The sequence below is a fragment of the Lepus europaeus genome, chromosome 14 (genome assembly GCF_033115175.1).
Source record: "Lepus europaeus isolate LE1 chromosome 14, mLepTim1.pri, whole genome shotgun sequence".
NCBI classification, from domain to species: Eukaryota; Metazoa; Chordata; class Mammalia; order Lagomorpha; family Leporidae; genus Lepus; species Lepus europaeus.
In genome coordinates, this window is record NC_084840.1 from 30147662 (window position 1) to 30168362 (window position 20701).

The following is a 20701-nucleotide window of genomic DNA, read 5'->3' on the forward strand; positions in this document are numbered from 1 at the left end:
TACTCTGGCTGAGAAGGAACTTGAAATATCAGTCCCATTCACAATAGCTACAAAAATTTAAGTAACTTAGAATAAATTTAACCAAGGATGTGAAAGATCTCTACAATGAACATTACAAAATATGAAGGAAAGAAATAGAAGACACAAAAAATTGAACAATTTTCCTTAATCATGCCTTGGAAGAATTCTTATCATCAAAATGTCCATGGTATTCAAAGCAATTTACAGATTTAATGTGATCCTAATCAAAATACCAAGGACATTCTTCATGTATCCAGAATATAACAATCCTAATATTCAGGGTCAAAAGACCCTGAATAGTCAACAACATTTTAAACAATAAAAAGAAAGCTAGAAACATCAAAACAGCCTACTACTAGCACAAAAACAGAAATGTGGACCAATGGAACAAAATAGAAACTCCAGAAATTAATCCATACATCTACAACCAAATAAGCTAAAATCACTCCTTGGAGGATAATCTCTTCAACCAACAGTTTTGGGAAAATTGGATCTCTATCGGCAAACATGTGGAACAAAACTCCTGCCCTACACCCTATACAAAAATCAATTCACAATTATTCAAGGATGTAAACCTACAATCTGAAACTATCACATTACTAGAGGAAAACTTAGGGATAATGCTGCAAGACATTGGCACAGGCAAAAAATTCTCACATGAGACCCCAGAAGCACAGGTAATAAAAGCAAGGAAGAGGCAAGCTGAGATTACATCAAACTAAGAAGTTTATGCTCAGCCACAGAAAACCTCAATAAAGAAGAAAACAACAGATTCAGAGAAAATATTTTCTAACTATACATTAGATAAAGGATTAATATCCAGGATAGATAAGGAGCTCAAGAAACTCAACAACAACCAAAAAAAAAAATCTAGTTAATAAATAAGTGGGCAAAGGACATGAACGGGTATCTCTCAAATGATGAAATACACATGAAAAAATTGTCAGGCTCACTAACCCTCAGGGAAATGTAAATAAACCACAATGAAGTATCACCTCACCCCACTTAGGATACTTATCACCCGAAAATCAAAACAACAAAAGCTGCAAGGATGTGGAGATAGAGGTACCCTAAACATTGTTGATGGGAAGATAAGCAGTTCAGCCATTACATGAGATGCTACGGATATTCCTCAGAAATGTAGAAATAGATCTACAATATGACCCAAACATCCCACCCCTGGGAATATACCCAAAATAATGAAATCAATGTATAAAAGAGTTACCTGTACCCCCATGATTATAGCAGCTCAATTCACAATAGCTAAGATATGGAATCAAAAAAGAATGAAATTTTGTCTTTTGTAAAAAAAAAAAAAAATGGATGCGACTAGAAACCATTATGTTTAGTGAAATAGGCCAGAATCAAAGATAAAGATCACATAATTTCTCTGATTTGTGGGAGCTAATATCTATAGTACAAAACAAAATTTAATATATTTGAGTAAAACTGACATCTTGAGATTTGATTATACTTTATAGAACATATATATATATATATATATATATATTCCTTTCTACTTTTTACTTCTTGAGTGTTTATTTAGTGGGCATTAGGCCTGTGATTATAAAATAAATTAAAAATGTTACCACAAAAAATTATAAAATATATAAGGGAAAAGGAGAGAGGAAAGTAGCATTATATTCTTAGAATTATATCTGTTAAATGTGTGAAATCTACTCCTTTTATATTAATAAAATTAATTAAAAATAAAAAAGAAGAGGCAAGTACTGTGGCGTAATAGGCTAAGACCCCATCTGCAGTGCCATGATCCCATATGTGTGCCAGTTTGTGTCCTGGCTACTCCTCTTCTAGCTTTGTGTTATAACCTGGGAAAGGAACAGAAGATGACCCAAGTGCTTGGGCTCTTGCACCCACATGGGAGACCTAGAAGAAGTTCCTGGCTCCTGCCTCAGATCAGATCAGCTCCAGCTGCTGTGGCCATTTGGGAAGTGAACTAGCAGATGGAAGACCTTTCTCTCTGTCTCTCCCTCTTTCTGCCTGTAATTCTACCTCTCAAATAAATAAATACATCTTTTTTTAAAAGAGACAAACATAAAAAAGAAGGGAATGGAGGGAGAGAATTAGTATAGTCATAGAATTATATCTATGAGCCACATTCAATCTGTTATTTATTTATTTTTGACAGATAGAGTGGACAGTGAGAGAGAGAGAGAGGGAGGGAGCTCTTCCTTTTTCTGTTGGTTCACCCTCCAATGGCCACTGTGGCTGTCATGCTGAGGCCGGCGCACTGTGCTGATCCGAAGCCAGGAGCCAGGTGCTTCTCCTGGTCTCCCATACGGGTACAGGGCCCAAGCATTGGGCCATCCTCCACTGCACTCCCAGGCAACAGCAGAGAGCTGGACTGGAAGAGGAGCAACCGGGACAGAATCTGGCGCCCTGACAGGGACTAGAACCCGGTGTGCCAGCGCCGCAGGCAGAGGATTAGCCTATTAAGCCATGGCGCCAGCCATCAGTTATTTTTATATTAATAAAAAATTAAAATTTTTTGAGGGCTATCTCCACCAACCGAATGAGTTGGATTGCCTACAAGTTATTGTTAACATATCAGTTTATTAGAATTGCTTTAAAAATATTCATACTTGGGAAGCTGAAGACAGTTGACAGAATCAGGATTTTCCAAATTTCCATTGTTCTTCATTCCAAAAGCACTGCAATTTTTAGCAAAATACTGCCAGTCCTCCCAATCCAAATTGTCATTCTTCTTTCTTTGAATCTTTATTGCTGTTGGTTGTGGACTAAAGAACTGAATGATAATATAAAACACCTGAAAAATGGATATGTTAATTATTATAATTGGAATTTTAAGTTTGACCCATCAGTATAAATCAAGCCATGGACTTGTTAGATTCAATAATAATGGCTTACTGCCTCTTCATTATAATTATCAAATAATTATTGGACATCCAGAAATGTCATAACCCCATAGTACAAGCAATATATTCTATAATTGTATATTAGTCCTTCTTCTTAGGGATTTTATAGATGAAAGTACAAATTAACACAAAGTTTGATGTAAAGACAGGACAAAGGATGTTACTTCTATAAAACAAATGTTCTATGTGTTCTTAAGTAGTTATTTGGAATAAACACCACAATTTTTATTTATTTGTGCTGCTTAGTAACAAAATGAACATTTCCAGAATTCACAAATATTATTTTGATACAGTTCTCTGGAAATCTAAGCCCTGAGTATTATCTTTTAGATATTTTTATTTCAGACATCACAAGGCACTACTTTAGTGAGGTTATACTCATTTATGTAGCTTAGTTTTCACCATGCAGTTAGGTTATACAAGAGTACATCAAAGGTTCATGGATAGGGCTAGTGTTCTGGTACAGTGGTTTAAGCCACCCCTTGTTGTACAGGCATCTCATATCAGAACATGTGTTTGAGCCCTAGCTACTTGATTTCCAATCTAGCATCTTGCTAAGTAGCCTATGATTTCCCAATTGATAGGGCCTTGCAACCCATATACAGACATAAATGGAGTTTCGGGTTCCTGGCTACCACCAGGCCCAGACCTGGTTGTTACAGTTGTTTGAGGAGTGAACCAGCAGATGGAATATCTCCCTCTGATTCATTTTCTGTCACTCTACCTTTCAAATAAATAAATTTTAAAAAATATTAAATGATGTTTATTTTTAAATATGTATGTATGTATTTATGTTATTTGAAAGGTAGAGTGACAGAGAAAGAGGAAGGAATGGGTAGGGGGGGAGATCTTCCATCCAGAGGTTGACTCCCTAAATGGGCACAACTGCCCACACTGGGCCAAGAACTCTATCTGGGTCTCCCATGTAGGTGGCAAGGGTTAAAGCACATAGGCCATCTTACACTGCCTTTCCGGGTACATTAGCAAGGAGCTGGATCAGAGGCAGAAATGGCACATGAACCTAGGTACTCAGATATGGGATGCCAGCACCACAAGCAGCAGTTTAACCTGCTGCACCACAATGCTGGCCCCTAAGGATACACATATTTTGTGTAAACAAATTTTGCAATCTGACCATAACATGCATCTTCCAGAAACTTCTGGATGACCTTTGGATGACTCATTGCATGCATGGACTTCAAAATATTTTGTACCACAATAAATATCTTTTATATCCTGCAAACTTTTAGAAGTTCCTTAGATGATATCTCCAAACAAATATGTCCAAGAAATAATTCCAGGTACTCATGAATATGGCCTTATTTGGAATTAAGGTCTTTGGAGATATAATTAAATGAATGAGCTCAAGATTACATTATCCTGGATTTAGGGTTGGACCTTATAAAGAAAGAAATGGGAAAATTACCACACACAAAGAAACAAGAAGGACTCATGTGAAAATGAATGCAGAGATTGGAATTATGCTGCCAGGGGTCATCAGAAGATGGAAGAAGCAAGGAAGGATCCTCTCCTGGATCTTTTGGAAGAAAATAGAGCCCTGCCAATAACCTGATTTTGTATGTCTGGTCTTTGGAACTGTAAGAGTACAAAGTCATTGTGCAAAATTATTGAAGCAGCCACAAGGAACTAATACGTTTTTAATTACCTGATACTGTCCATTTTCCAAATCTATTGAAATGCTCACTCCTTGGTTCAGCTGGGTAATGTTTGTAAACACATGTGAAACCCACGAGGTACCAATATCATTGTCATTGACAAAAGAGAGAGGATGGGCTTCAGAATTGAGCCGTAGCACTCTATCACGGGTGGTGTCTTCTGCAGCATTAGGAATGCAGTACCGTTGCAGCCAAGGGTGGATGCGAGGGTGGCTACCAGGGCAGCGGCAGTGTGACTGGATGTGCAACCTTTGCAGATCTCCAGAGAAAACTTCTTGAATCTCTCTATAGGAGAGAGAGTGAAGACTATCAGAACAAATAGCTCAATAGTGATAGAACTTCTAAGAATTGTCATAAATGGGTATCATTCTTTTAGTGTTTTGATGAGCATCAAATCAGCTTTAATAATTTTCTGAATCATAATAAAATAAAACTCTTTTTTGGCCAAATAAACATACTCATTCAAGAGAATGTTTATCAAAGCCAATACTTTTTTTTTTTTTTTTTGGACAGGCAGAATGGATAGTGAGAGAGAGAGACAGAGAGAAAGGTCTTCCTTATGCCATTGGTTCACCCTCCAATGGCCGCCATGGTTGGCGCATCGTGCTGATCCGAAGCCAGGAGCCAGGTGCTTCTCCCGGTCTCCCATGCGGGTGCAGGGCCCAAGCACTTGGACCATCCTCCACTGCCTTCCCGGGCCATAGCAGAGAGCTGGCCTGGAAGAGAGGCAACCGGGATAGAATCCGGCGCCCCAGCCGGGACTAGAACCCGGTGTGCTGGCGCCGCAAGGCAGAGGATTAGCCTGTTAAGCCACGGTGCTGGCCCGCCAATACATTTTTAAAGATAAATTTTCACATCAAGAAACTGCAAAATCCCTTCTCTGATTATGAAGATTCTTATTTAAATGCAATAATATTTCAATGCACCTATGATACAGAAAAGTATCATACACTTATCACTGAGCCAAAACAGTAACTTATTTTAAATAATGAGAGTTACAGATGAGGTCTCTAGTTCTTCCTCGGGAAAGAAGTAAGAAAGGAAGAATCATTTTATCTGCTTCTATCTCAGGTGAAGGGACTGAGGCCAAGGCCACTTGTCAGTGGTTTCCTGTGACTCATCAGCACAGATTCTGGCTCCTAAAATGCTTCAATGGCTCAGATCATATAGCAGCTGCCAAGAGTCAAAGAACTGCCAATTCAAGGCAGATGTATTTAATTTTTCCATTAAGGGCAATAGACCTGTTCTAGATCAGAATTAGTCATTCTATTTATAAGCATACTTCCACATCACAGGTTCCCAGACATTTTGGATGCCAACACTAGTAACCAAGGTCAGACCAGACTTCCTCTGAGAGATCCCAGCAGAGCAATGGAGGAGTCAGACAGCCTTTCCATTCACTAAATCACATGAAGTGATATCTACTTGAAATTTCATTAATATTTGTTAATGGATACAAGGTTTTCAATGGGACCAATAGTCATTTCCCAATATGAATTCTTTGCCCTCTAGGGAAATGTCATTCCCAAAGAATTATTGCAACTTTGTTTTTCCACATTTTAGACAAAGGTGATCTAAAAGGTAGTAAGTCTATTGGAAGTAAATCTCCACAATGACATATGCTGGTGTTATACCACCCTTTATTCAGGCATCTTCTGGTTATGCAAACTAATGAGAAAGAATGCCCCTGTTGATAATGGATCTGTCACTAATCACAGCCCTGCCTCAAGAGCAATGCATCAGTGTACAATAACTAGTCCTGTCACTGGGACATGCACCACCCCACTATACAAATCCTGACCCGCCCCTCCCTAACAAGACACAAACACTCTTCCTCCCAAACTTTACTAGAAGTAAATAAATATCAGCTCATCCACAAAACAATATACTTGTACATCATCAGACTATAACTTGAGAAAGAAATTTTGGAAGCTATCTTAGAATTTTACTCGAGTTTTCTCAACATTGTAAATCTATATGCCTTTAAAAAGCCCTAAGAAAGATTCCCTATCTACTATCAAGATAAGGAAATACTTCATTAAAGCTAGCACAAGTCTATATAGTTATCTGTTCACTGAAATAGAAAAATATGTAACAAAAATACTTCAAAATCTCATTCATCTTTTTTTTCAAGTCTAATAGCCTAGTCTCTTAAGACTTTCCCATACATCAAAATAATCATTTTCATTGTTCTACATTTTCTAGTAGTTTTAAATTCAACAAACAACTATAAAAGGGAGATATAACTGTTTCTTAAATATCAGAAAATACCCCATATAGAATGCTTAAACAGATGTATCCCAAGTTCTATGGGATATTCACAAATAGAGTTTTCTTAGGAAAAAAATCCTTTGTAAAGTTTGATCAATTTCATATTACAAGGAGTTACCTGACAGAGCAGCACTAGTGGATAATAACTATAGACCAAACCAAACACCGTAAACATTAATTAGGTGAGATTTGCCCTATGCTGTAAAGATGAAAAATGCTATGTTCTTCCCAGTAGTCTTATTTAAGTGAATTCAGCATTTATCCTCACACTTCTTGAGGTTCATAATACTCTATCTGCTTACCTATTTGTAAGTGCCACTGAATACAATCGAAAATCTTGCATTCTTCCAACAAACTGCTCAAAACCTGCAAAATACATACATCCATGCATATATGTCATATAAATATATACACACACAGGGTATGAGGCATCTCAGTCTACAAAGCAATGGCTAATACTCCCATAACAGTCCTTTAAAACAATAAAGCTTTAAACTATCTTGATATGACTGACCTTTCAAATTTGTACTAATCAATATATATTTTGCTAGTTCCGCTTGATTAGCAATACTAACTAATTATTTCCATAGACATTGCAGGACTTAAATTAAAGTGATAGTCTGGTCAACTTATTTATTGACATAAATTCATGACTTTTTTCATAAATCACTTTTGCAAATTAAAGTTCTCTCACCAGTTCATAATTCTCCATCTTATCAGCCCAAAATTGGATTGCATTTGCTTCCAATTGCAATTTCCAAAGCACTGGCATGGCCATGAAGCAGGCACTGCCACTCCACTTCCCACCTGTGCTAGCTACAAGCTCCAGAATAATCTGTTTGGGTCCTCTCTAAACTTACATTAATGATTGGCCTTGAAAATCTCCAACAAATAAGGATAAATTGAAGACCTCCTACTCATGGGTTCTGACTCACATATTTCAACAGAATCCAAGAGTTAAGTCTCAACATTCATCACCTCAGGAAAATTCTTCTAAGACAACCAGGACCAAAGACCAAACTACAACAAATTAGATGAGCTTTCAAGGCATAGGTAGGTACCAACATTAATCCACATAAAATTTATTTTATTAATTTATGTAGCAATTATGGATTTAGGATTTTTTTGACAGAGTTAAAGAGTGGGAGAGAGAGAGACAGAGAGAAAGGTCTTCCTTCAATTGGTTCACCCCCCAAATGGCCGCTACGCTGGCACGCTACACCGATCCAAAGCCAGGAGCCAGGTGCTTCCTCCTGGTTTCCCATGCGAGTGCAGGGCCCAAGCATTTGGGCCATCCTCCACTGCACTCCCGGGCCACAGTAGAGAGCTGGACTGGAAGAGGAGCAACCGGGACTAGAACTGGTGCCCACTGGGATGCCGGCACAGCAGGCGGAGGATTAACCAAGTGATCCATGGCGCCGGCCCTGAATTTAGGATTTTGATAACATAATAAAGCCCAGAAGACTGAGGACAGAAAAAGGTTAAAAAAAAAAAAAAACTACCATATCTGAGTTTTGATTGTTTTCAATAATGAGAAAAATTGGTAAAATGGTAAAACTCTTACTAAAGTTTCAATTATGGATATATACAGGAGGATGGGATCTGAAAATTTTACCAAATCAAAAATAAATGTTTGTAGTACATTGGCTTGGGTCCAGGACTTAAAGTTAAGCAAGGTAGGGGATTGTATAAGGAAGGACGTATTGTTCTTAGAGACAGGAGGAAAGATGAGAAAAAACATATCTCAATACAGCTACATCCTTGTGTGCTTAAGTGCTTCTGTTTAAGAGTACAGAAGTCAAACTGAGGAAAACTACTCCTCACGGTATGACTTTACCTTGGGAGGTAAAAGGTAATGTCTGCCAAAAGTGAAGGAAGCTAAATATGCTTCTTATTTATTCTTCATCTTCACCCATTCCCACCCAAACCTGTCCTTCTCATAACATCCATCATATCCCATCCTGCAGTTTCACAGACTAAATGTTTAATGCCCCACAACTATCAGAGTTCCTGGGGCTGAAAGTTCCACACTTGATTTCGCCTCTGTTTAAAATCTTCCTGTCCCATCCCCGTCCTTCAATGCCTCAACTTTGAAATATGTCCTGTGGGACACTTGCTCTGGACCATGGTGGTACTATGAGCTCTTGATAACTATACTCTTCTCACTCTGTTGCAAAAATACATATTTGCCCTGTTTACTTCTATAACTTGCTTATGAAACATGAAAGTACAGGAGAGGAGTAAACATTCATGGAAAGCAGAATTGAAAGAGAATTTGATTTTAGCACCAAAAATGTTGAAAATCATGCATGGTTTGTTCATAAAATCCATTTCTCACAAACTTTTAGAAGACCTTTCATATTAAATAAACTTCCCTGGCAAGACATACAATTTAGTAATTGGTCTTATTCACTGGTCCATTTCTAGCTCAGAGCAAAGTTCCTGGCACATGATAAATTATTCAGTAAATATTTAATAATGAAAGGAAAAGGAAGGAGGAAAGCAGAGAGGAGGGATGGTCATTGTAAAGTGGACTTAAGGAAGGTAGAGTTCTGTTATGGTTGCTTCAGAAAATAGGTGAAGAAGTTGATATGTGAGAAGGGAGAGATAAAGGGGTGCTAATGAGGTAGATTTTTTAATTAGTAAAGATAACAATACACATTTGTGGGCTATCGTGTGATGTCTCAATACATGTATTCAATGGGCACTGATCAAATCAGTGTACTCAAGAAACATTTTGAGATCTCTGAAAACAGAGATTTTCACTCTCACTGAAACAAGCTCATAAGTTACACGATTTCCTCAAACATGCCAACACCCTAATAGAGATGTCCAGTGATTAGTGATAGAATTGAGAATTTTCAGGAATGAGCATGAACTCAGGATACAAAGGCATAATTCCAGTTACAGAGTATAAGTGGCATACCACAGTGCTTAGTGAACAGGACGGTAAAACCTGACGACAGGTGTTGGATGAGCAGTAAAGGGCTATTGCTCACTTCATTGAGTTTAGAGAAGAATGTGGTAGAAATGAGGAACCAGGAATTTGAAAGAACTGTTAACATTTACCTTTGAGTCAGCCAGGGACACACAGAAGTTGAGCAACACTGATGGTGCTTTCGGCATCTCTGGGGCAGCAGGAAGGTTCCTAACACACTGAGAGCATGCTCTGCCTCGATGAAGTCCCCACCCCCAAAAACAAAGTCAGTATTCTAGACTGACCCATGTCCCTAAAAAGGACATAACAAAGTCTTAGCCCCTGGTTTTGTGAAGGTGACTTTCTTTGGAAATAGTGTCTTTGTAGATATAATCAAGTGAAGATGAGGTTTAGAGCTGAATCATGACTTTTAACATGAGGGTATTTTCATTCTTTCACACATGTATTCATTCACAAATCTCTATTAGTAGGCTATAATGTGTCAGACACTTTCATGGGTGCCAAAGATGTATCAGTCAACAACATCTTCTATTACAGGGCCTGCATTCAAGTACACAGACTAACATAGTCAGTCATTTATGTAGTAGGCTAAAACAAAAAGCCAGTATAAAATCAAGTCAAATCTGAGAACACCAGAGAACATGGTGGGATCTTATTGGAGACAGAATGTGCAAGAGAGGTCTCATTGAGATCATGGTACTGATGGGGGAAAGGAATCAAACCTCACATACGTCCAGGGACAAAGTATTCCAGGCAGGTTGACTTCACTGACCCCTGAAGTAGTACACTCAGCATATTGGAGGAGATGCAAGAGTCAGCATGATGGAGGAGTAAGAGCAGAGAAAGATATTGGAAAGTTAGGTCTGGACAAGGAAATGGCTGAGGAGGACAGAGGTGTGAATTACTAAAAGCCTGGTTGTCTATTGTGAGGATTTTAATTTTTGTATTTTTGTGAAATGGGAATCCACTATAAGGTTTTGACTAGAAGAATGACACAATCCCAGGTTTATTCAAAAGTGTTGGGGCTGCCATGCAGAGGGATAAGGATACGAGTAAAAATACCAGTTAGGAGGTGATTACAGTTATGCAGATAAAATGAAGGTAGTCACACCAGGGTGTTACAAGTGGAGATGGACTTTCCAGAGCTGACAAATTAGAATTCACTTTCTATATTTTAAAAACAGTTAAAGGGAAACTCTGCTGCAGATGGAGAATGAGATCTATTTTATCTTCCATAAAATAAAGAGACTGGGTTTTATAACCTTTAAAAATGATTTTAGTTTTAAATTTCGGAATCTACGATAAGACAATCAGGCCACTGCTACAAAATTTATATTTGAAGGAATATTTTAAAGAAAAGAGTTAGGGAAAGTTTGCCAAAGACCTACAGTCACTGGGAATCACCCATTGCAAACAGGGGATTTATGATGACAGGTCAGGGCAGAGGATGCTATGAGGTATTTCAAGGACACAATCATAAGGATAGAATATACTCATGCCTTTGATAGTGGCCAACTTTTTAACAACAAATATTCATTAAAATAAACATTCCATAAAGAAGCTCCTCTTTGAAAAATCATTCATATGGCAAAGAGAGGTCTAAATTATATCATTTGGAAAAAGGAATTAGACATTACTCATATAAAAAAGACCTCATGATTGTCTAGTAATGACTAGAAAGAAGCAGTGTTGCATTATAATGGGGTGGCTGCAGCAAGGTTAGTTAAATGGAAAAACTATGAATAAATAATATATATATATATGCATATATATATATTTCAAGGTAAAAACAGGTTGGCAATAAGGCTAAACAAGCAAATGGCACACCAATTGGAAAAAAATATATTTGCCTCTGTTTGCATGTAACATGGACATCTATATAGAAAATCTCAGTGAATCTACACAAGAGCCACTGAGACTAATAAGTGATTCAGACAATTTTGCATGATATATGTTCAATATATAAAAATTAATTCAATTAGTATATACTAGCAATGAATTGATGTAAATTAACTTTAGTTATCATTTATATTAACATTTGAAATATGAAATACTAGTTGTAAATCAAAGAATGACAGTGCTCATATGTAAAGTAAGTTCTGTGAGACACTGAGGAAACAAGTAGCAGATTGTCATCCGTAACGACAAACTAAGAATAACTGAAGATGTCCTATGCATGACAACTCTGAGGACTCTGGTCAACAGTGTTAAGTCAATGTTTTCAGAACTCTGAATATAATTAAATACTTGTAACACTGATGGAAATGTTTAATTTTAAAATGGCTGAATATTGGTAAGAACATATTCTGTGGCATTTTCATTTTCCCAAATCCCATCTTCCACCTCTCTATTGCTTAGTGGAAATTTCAAAAACAGACTTCTATAAGCAAGAAAACCAGCAGCCACTGGGAAGAAAAGAATCAGATTTGAGCTCTTTGGAAATCAAATCCTTGCAGGGGTGGGGAACATCCATCCTATGGGCCATAAAAGGCCTGTGAAATCATTTGTTCTGACCATGCCAAGGCAACCACAGGCAGGACTCAAAATTCAATAAATCTATAGCAGGCTAATTTTTAATTTGATGATTTTGTATGGCTGTTGAATGATGTTATAAATATCCAAATGTCCCTTTGCAGAAAAAAGGTCCTCCCCACCCCCACAGAGGATTGTCATTATTTGATGTATCTAGCAATGCCCCAGAAAAATCTCATTAATAAGGCTAGAATAGATTCAGTGTTTGCCCAGTGGAAACAGCCTATTCCTGGGAATGTTTATTGAAAACAATTAATGGCAATTGCTTATTGCAATTGCATGAAGCAGCAATAACAGTTGGGGGAAAAAAACTTGAAAGGGGAAGCTGTAGAATGACAGTTCCATAGAGGACCTTCTGAATCTCTGACATGTGCCTGGGATTCTAGAAGGCTAGGCACATGCAATCATGTGACAGCTCATTTTAGGTTTAAACTTGATGGGTTTATGGAATATCTAAAAACCTGGAAGACAATTGTATAAAAACCTGGGTGTGGAAAAAACACACTCAACGTGGACAGGTACCATCAGATGTCTGGAGCCAAGACAGAATAACTATGACAAATTGGTCTCTCTGAGAGCTTGCCTTATGCCTTGGACATCAGAATTCCAGGTCTTCGTGCTCCAGGATTTATACCAATGGCCCCTTTGCTGGGTACTCAGACTCTTGCCTTCAAACTAGGAGTAACACCGTTGGTTTTCCTGGTTCTAAGGCCTTCAGTATTAGACGAACGATGCTACAGGCATCCCATGGTGTCGAGCCTGCAGTTGACCTGTCATAGGACTTCTCAGCAGCCAGGAATAAAATGCCCTCTATATATATCTATATACATATTCTGCCAGCTCTCTCTAGAGAACCCTAACACATCCAGACATGCATATTCTCAAGAAAGACCTGAAAAGACCTCTAGGATCTATTGAAGCAGGAAGTCTGAAGTCAAGCCAGAAGGAAAGATGAGTGATAAAGGAATCCTTCAGGCTGAAATAAAAGGATATTAGTCAGTAATTCTAATCCATATGAAGAGATAATGAGCACTCATAAAGTTAACTAGATGAGTTAATATAAAAAAGTGTATTTTTATTGTAATTTTTTCGCTTATTTTAAAAGACAACTTCATAAAGCAGTAATTACACTACTGAATTGATGGCCACAGAAAATAAAAAGATGTAATTTATTTGATGATAGCAACACAAGGAAGGGGAAGGAAACAAAACAATGTAATTGCAAAGTTTTTGTAAAATATTGAAATTAGGTTAATACTCATTTAAACTAGATTTTTATATTAAGATATATATATATATATATATATATATATATATATATAACAGTAATGTGTTGGGAAACCACTAATAAGTAACTAAAAATATAAAAGAAATAATAAAGTACTGAAATGGTATGCTAGAAAAATCAACACAAAGAAGATAGCCACGGAAGAACAACAACAACAAAAAAAAAAAACAGAAAATACATAACATATATAGAAAAGAGATAGCAGAGTGACACTACAAAACCTTTTCAGTAATTACATTAAATTTAAATGTTTAAACATTCCCATCAAAAAGCAGTTATTGACAGAATGGAAAAACAAACAAATAGACATAACCCAACTAAATGCTTTCTATAAACAGGTTTACGGTCAAAGGATGGAGAAAAAGATATGTTATAAAAGAGTAACTATAAAAAGAGGTTGCATTAGTATCAAATAAAATAGACTTTAAAACAAAAAATTTACGCAACAGACATTTCTAATAATAAAGCTGTCAATCCATCACAAAGATATGACAGTCATAAACATATGTGTATGAAACAAAAACAGACAGAATTAAAGAGAGAAAAAGGCAATCTTTCAGTAATGTATAGTTCACTACCCTACTTTCAATCATTGAGAGAGCAATTAGCAGTTCACCAGGGCAATAGAAGAAAAGAACTAACTTTACAAATACTTGGCTCTATCACACATGTATAAAACCTACTACCACACAATAGGAAAACACATACCTCATCTCAACCACCCACCAAACATTCTCCACCATAGACTATATGTTAGATCACAAAACAAACCTAAATAAATAAAATTATTGAAATCATACAAAGTATGCTCTTGTATTATAATGGAATGAGATTAGAAATGAATAGCAGGGATTGGGGTTGTGGTGCAGTACATTAAGCCACCACTTGCAACATTGGCATCTTGTATTGGAGGGCAGTTTCAGGCCCTAGCTGCTTCAGTTCTCATCCGTCTCCCTGTAAATGTACCTTGGAAGGAAACAGAAGATGCCCCAAGTACTTGAATCTCTGTCACCCAGTTGGGAGACCTGTATGGAGTTCCAGGTTCTTGGCTTCAGCCTACCCTCACCAGATTGTTGTGGACATTTGGAGAGCGAATCAGTAGAAGGAAGATCTGTCTCTGTGTGTGTATCTCTCTCTGCTACCCTACTCTTTGAACAAATTTTTTTTTTCTGAAAAAATAAATAGCAGGAAAAAATTGTGATATTGGCAAACATGTAAAAATTAAATACATCCCTAATAATGCTAATAACTGCATCAAAGAAAAAGCTCACAAGAAAACTAGAAAATCATTTGAGATCAATGAAAATGAATACAGAACACCTCTGAGATTCAGAAAAGTAGTGTTTAAAATGATACTTACAGCTGTAAATACCTATATTTAAAAAGAAAGCTATCACATCAATAATCTAACCTTCTACCTTAAGAAACTAGAAAAAGAACAAATTCAACCTAAAGCAAGTAGAAATAAAGAAATTATGAAGAATGGACCAGATATGTATGAAACAGAGAATAGGAAAGCAATAAAGGAAAACAGAAAATTTTCATTCTTTGACATGACCCATAACTTTGACAACCTAGACTGACCAAGAAAAAAGAAAATACAAGTTGTTAAAATCAGAAATGAAAAAGGGACATTATTACTCACCTGACACTGGAAAGTTTATAAGGAATCCTGTGAACAACTGTATGCCAAAATTAGATAACCTACATAAAATTTATAAATTCTAAGAAAGACACAAACCACTAACATTGATTCAAAAATGGAAAAATCTTAATAGACTTATCACAAGTAATGAGGTTACAGTAGCAGAATTTTAAAAATTCTCTCAAATAAATCCCAGGACCAGATATTTTTACCAGCAAGTTCTACTAAATACTTAAGGATAGAGCAGGGACAATTCTTTACAACCTCATTCAAAAAATATAACAAAAAGAACCAATCTCCAAATCATTTTAAGGCTATTATTACCCTTATACCAAAACCAGTAGACAGAATAAGAAACCTACAGACTATTATACATTAGAGAGATGCAAATTCTTCTATACAAATCTAATTAACCAAATACAGCACTGTAAAGAAAAATACCATAAGCAAAATACAATTATCCCAAGAATGTAAATATGACTCATCACTGGAAAACCAAGTAATACACAATAAGAGATATGTCAAAGAGTTTATGGAAAAATAAAAGATAAATTTATTTTGTTACAAATATTTTCCAATCCATGTGTTTAGTGATATACATTTTACATGAACTTTTTGAAGACTCCTCCTCTTGAAAGAAAAAAGAATAGAAACTACATGGTCATCTCCACAGATGCACTGCCAAACTCCAACACTGGTTTGCAAAAGCAAAACCAGCAACTGACCATGAAATAAGGGAACTTACTCATCTGATAAACTGTTAAAAGTCAACAGCTAATATCATAATGAATGGTCAAAGATTAAACAGATTCTCCTGAAGATCAGGAATAAGATAACAATGTCCACTTTTGAAACTTCTATTCAACAGTTGTCTAGCAGCACTGCCCAGGGTAATTAAGCAAAAAAAAAAAAAAAAAGAAATACATATTGGAAAGATAGTACCTAAAGTTTCTCTAATATTCAAATCCCAAGAAACCCACTAAAATCCATCAAATTTTAGGGTACAATATCAATATATAAAAATAAAGTATGTATCTAAACAGTAGCAATGAAGAATCTGAGAATGAAGTTATATAAGGTCTACCATACGTTAACAAAGTAGCAAAGAAAAATTAACAAAAAAAGATAATCTTTTTGGAGCCAGCAACATGGCAGAGCAGGCTAAGTCTCCACCTGTGGTGCCTGCCTCCCAAATGGGAGCTGGTTTGTGTCCCAGCTGCTCCTCTTCTGATCCAGCTCCCCAGTTGTGGCCTGGGAAGGCAGTAGAAGATGGCTCAAGTGCTTGGGGCCCCGTACCCAAGTGGGAGACCCAGAAGAAGCTCCTCACTCTAAGCTTCAGACTGGCCCAGCTCTGGCCATTGTGGCCATTTAGGACATGAGCCAGCAGATGGAAGATCTTTCTGTATTCCTCTGTCTGTGTCTGTGACACTACCTTTCAGATCCACTCATCCAGTATTTAGTGAATAACTACCATTTGATAGGTAATCTTCTGGTTTCTGGGATATGTCAGGGAGTAATGCCTTCAAGAATTACTGCCTTCATAGAGTTTACATGCTAGAAGGGAAAATAGAAATACACAACAAAAAATAAGTAAATTATGTGATATTTTAAAGATGGTAAGAAATATGGGAAAAATATAGAGTACCATGATAAGAACTAAATATGAGGAATTTAAACAGGGTGGTAGAGAAGTTATCTGTCAGAACGTGCTATTTGTGCAGTCCTGGAGTAGGTAAGGGAGTCGGCTTCATGTACCTGGGGAGGTAAAAAGTTCTAAACTGAAGGAATAGTCAATGGCATAAATGCCCTAGTATAGAAATATATTCACATATTCAAAAAACAGAAAAAGACCAATTTGTGTAAGACAAAGAGAAAAAAAGCAACAATGGCAAGACATAAAACAAGTGGAACAATTGAAATTATTTCATTTAATCTTGTAGAACATTCTAAGAATGGCAAGTATGACCTTGGTGAAAGGAAGAATGATACAGCATTTACAGAAGAGAATTAATGTATCCAACTCATATTTTTGTGCAATTTTGTATAAGAACAAAGTAAAGAGCCAGGGTGGGAGCTGCAGAATGCATGCAAGAGCAGCAATGATTACTTGGATTGGGAAGATTCTAGTGGAGATAGTGAGAGGCAATCAAAATTGGATATAACTTAAAGCTAATAGGATTTATTTATTTATTTATTTTGACAGGCAGAGTTAGACAGAGAGAGAGAGAGACAGAGAGATAGGTCTTCATTCCATTGCTTCACCCTGCCAAATGGCCGCTACGGCCGGCGTGCTGCACGAATCCAAAGCCAGGAGCCAGGTGCTTCCTCCTGGTCTCCCATGCGTGTGCAGGGCCCAAGGACTTGGGCCATCCTCCACTGCCTTCCTGGGGCCACAGCAGAGAGCTGGACTGGAAGAGGAGCAACCCAATCAGGACTAGAACCTGGAGTGCCGGTGCCAGCAGAGGATTAGCCTAGTGAGCCATGGCACCAGCCATAGGATTTATTTTTGACACATAAAATGTTGAATACAAGAGAACTATAACTGGCAAGGATGATTCCAAGATTTTTGCTCCAACCTCACTTGAGATCAGGAAGAATATGGGAGAGGCAGTATGTGGTTCAAAGTGAAAATTCCCTTAAAAATTTCAGTTTTGGAAAATATAAGTTTAATTTTGAGATATAAATGAAACAATCAAATAGAGGTTTCTGGTAGCTAACGCATAAAATGGGCTGCAGATTAGGAAAGAAGCCTCGAGGTAAATTCAAATTAGGAAGTCAATCATTTTGAGGATATTTAAAGCTATGAGACTGAAAGTGATCTTTAAGGGAGTATGTATGCATATATTTGGGAATAAAAGAATAATTATCAAGAAAATACAAATGTAATGAAAATATAAACATACAGAAAAATCTAAGAAAACCTTAACCAGCATAATTATAACAAAAACCATTCTTATGCACAATTCAGTCAATATAACATGAAAGATAAAAAAGAAAATATTATTCTTTATTATTGTTGAGTTTCTTGAGCTCCTTATATATGTTGGATATTAGTCCTTTAACAGATGTATAGTTTGAAATTATTTTCTACCATTCTGTTGGTAGCCCTTTACTTTAGTATTTCCTTTACTGTACAGAAGCTGTTTAGCTTTATGAAATCCCATTTGTCTACCTTTGCCTGTTTGCCTGTGCTTCTTGGGTCTTACCCAAGAAATCTTTGCCTAAGCCAATATCTTACAATGTTTCTCCTACATTTTCATCTAATAATTTGATGGTTTCAGGTCTTAGATTTAGATCCCTCATCCATTATGAGTTTATTTATGTATAGAGTATAAGGTAGAAGTGTTGTTTCATATTTCTACATGCAAAGATTCGATTTTCCCAACACCATTTGTTGAAAAGACTGTCTATGGAACAAGCTATCCAGTTACAAAATAGGCTAAGGATATGAATAGGCATTTTTCAAAGGTTAAAATACTAACAAACACATGAAAAAATGCTCAGGATCACTACCATCAGGGAAATGCAGTTAAGAACCTCAATGAGGTTTCACCTCACCTCAAGTTAGAATGGCTATCATATAAAAATCAAAAAATGACAAATGTTGTTGGGGATATAGGGAAAACGGCACCCCAATACACTGTTGATGGGAATGTAAACTAGCACAATCATTATGGAAGATAGCATGGAAATTCCTCAGAAATACAAAAATAGATCTACCATATAATCCTGACGTTACACTATTGGTAATTTACTCAAAGGAAATGAAATTAACATATGATAGTGTTAGCTGTACCTCTATATTGTAGCAACTCAACTAACAATAGCTAAGACATGAAATCAACCCAGATGTCCATCAACTGATGACCAGATAAAGAAATTATGATACACACACACACACACACACATGTTGGAATCCTAAGAGGAGTGAAATCCCTAAGAGGAATGAAATCCTGTTTTTTGTAACAAAATAGATGCAACTGGAAACCATTATTCTTAGTGAAATAGGCCAGTCCCAGAAAGACAAATATCATGTTTTCCTTGATTTATGATAATCACAAATAATATTCAGAGTGTAAAAATTCAGAGTGTAAAAATATAACATATATGAGTAAAAATGGCATCTCTGGGATTTGATTATTGCTTATAACCCTTTTCTATACTCTTCAGGAACAGTGTACTTTCTACATGCTTAATTCTTTATTTATTGGAGGGTAAAGCTTATGATTATAAAGTAAATTGAAAATATGTCATTGTAACATTTAAAAGTTAAGAAAAAGATAACAAAGAGTAGGAATCAGGACGGTGTCATTATGCTACTAAAACTGTATATATGAAATACATGAAATTTGCTTTGTTTATGTAACTTTTTAAATATTTAAATATTTACATATTTAAAGATATTATTCCATTTTGAAAACAAAGGAAACTCTCAAAAGTATCAAGAGGAAAAAACATACTCATAACATACAAGGAAGCATTAATATGAATGATGGCTGACTTCTCATCAGAAGCAATGAAGGCAAGAAAAAAATTAAAATCTTTAAAAGTCTAAGATAAGTAACAACAGTAATTAATATTAAATTCTATGAGACTATTTCAAATAGTTAAAAAATTAAAAGAGACATTTTGGTGTTCATAAGCTTGATCCATTAATATACGATATCTTAAAACCATTTATGGAAAACATATATTCTGAGAAAACTACTCAGGGGCTTCAAAATTATTTTGCACCAAAAATAAATTTATCTTTTAATCAATATTTCAAATTTTTTTAAATATTCATTTGTTTATTTGAGAGGCAGAGATGGAGAAAGAAGTCTTCCATCTGCTGGCTCACTCTCTGTATGGCTACAACATCCAGAGCTGGGCCAATCCCAAGACAGGAGCCAGGAACAACTTCCAGGTCTCCTATGTGGGTATAGGGCCCCAAGCACTTGGAACATCTTTTCCCAAGCCATTAACAGAGAGCTGGATCAGAAGAGGAGCATCCAGGACGTGAAAGGCTCCCATATGAGATGCCGATGCCACAGGCGGAAGCTTATCCTACTACACTACAGTAGTGGTCCCTCTACAAACTCTTAAAATACTATTAAACGTCCAATGAGAATATCCTCCAAAAGTGAAAATAAATTAAAGGAATGTATACAGATGCTTAAACTATTTGCTTCAGCAGAATGAGCTACAAGCAATGGAAAAGGAAGTGCTTTGGTCTGACTAAAAATAATATGAGGGGGAGCTCAGGATTTGTATAACATAATACTTAAAGGGCTAATCTTTTAAAAAGACAAAGAATATATCTATACAAGATATAGCATTTTCAAACATCTGCTTTGTTATTGATCTAACTTGAAATTTCTTTATTACCTCACCCTGAAAAAAATTTAAATTTGAAACCAAAAAATGCAATATAGCCCATGATCACTATCTTAA

The 20701-nt window shown here is 36.3% G+C and overlaps 1 protein-coding gene across 1 annotated transcript in view; it reads right to left on the bottom strand.

Moving 5' to 3' along the window:
* The window catches only part of USH2A (usherin), an 855126-nt gene that overhangs the window by 704821 nt on the left and 129604 nt on the right, over positions 1-20701 (bottom strand). Inside the window, exons 4-6 of the mRNA XM_062211324.1 lie at positions 7168-7231; positions 4585-4879; positions 2625-2809 (exon numbers count right to left, since the gene is read on the bottom strand). Coding sequence (XP_062067308.1) covers positions 2625-2809; positions 4585-4879; positions 7168-7231 — 544 coding nt within the window. The remainder of the gene's footprint in view (positions 1-2624; positions 2810-4584; positions 4880-7167; positions 7232-20701) is intronic.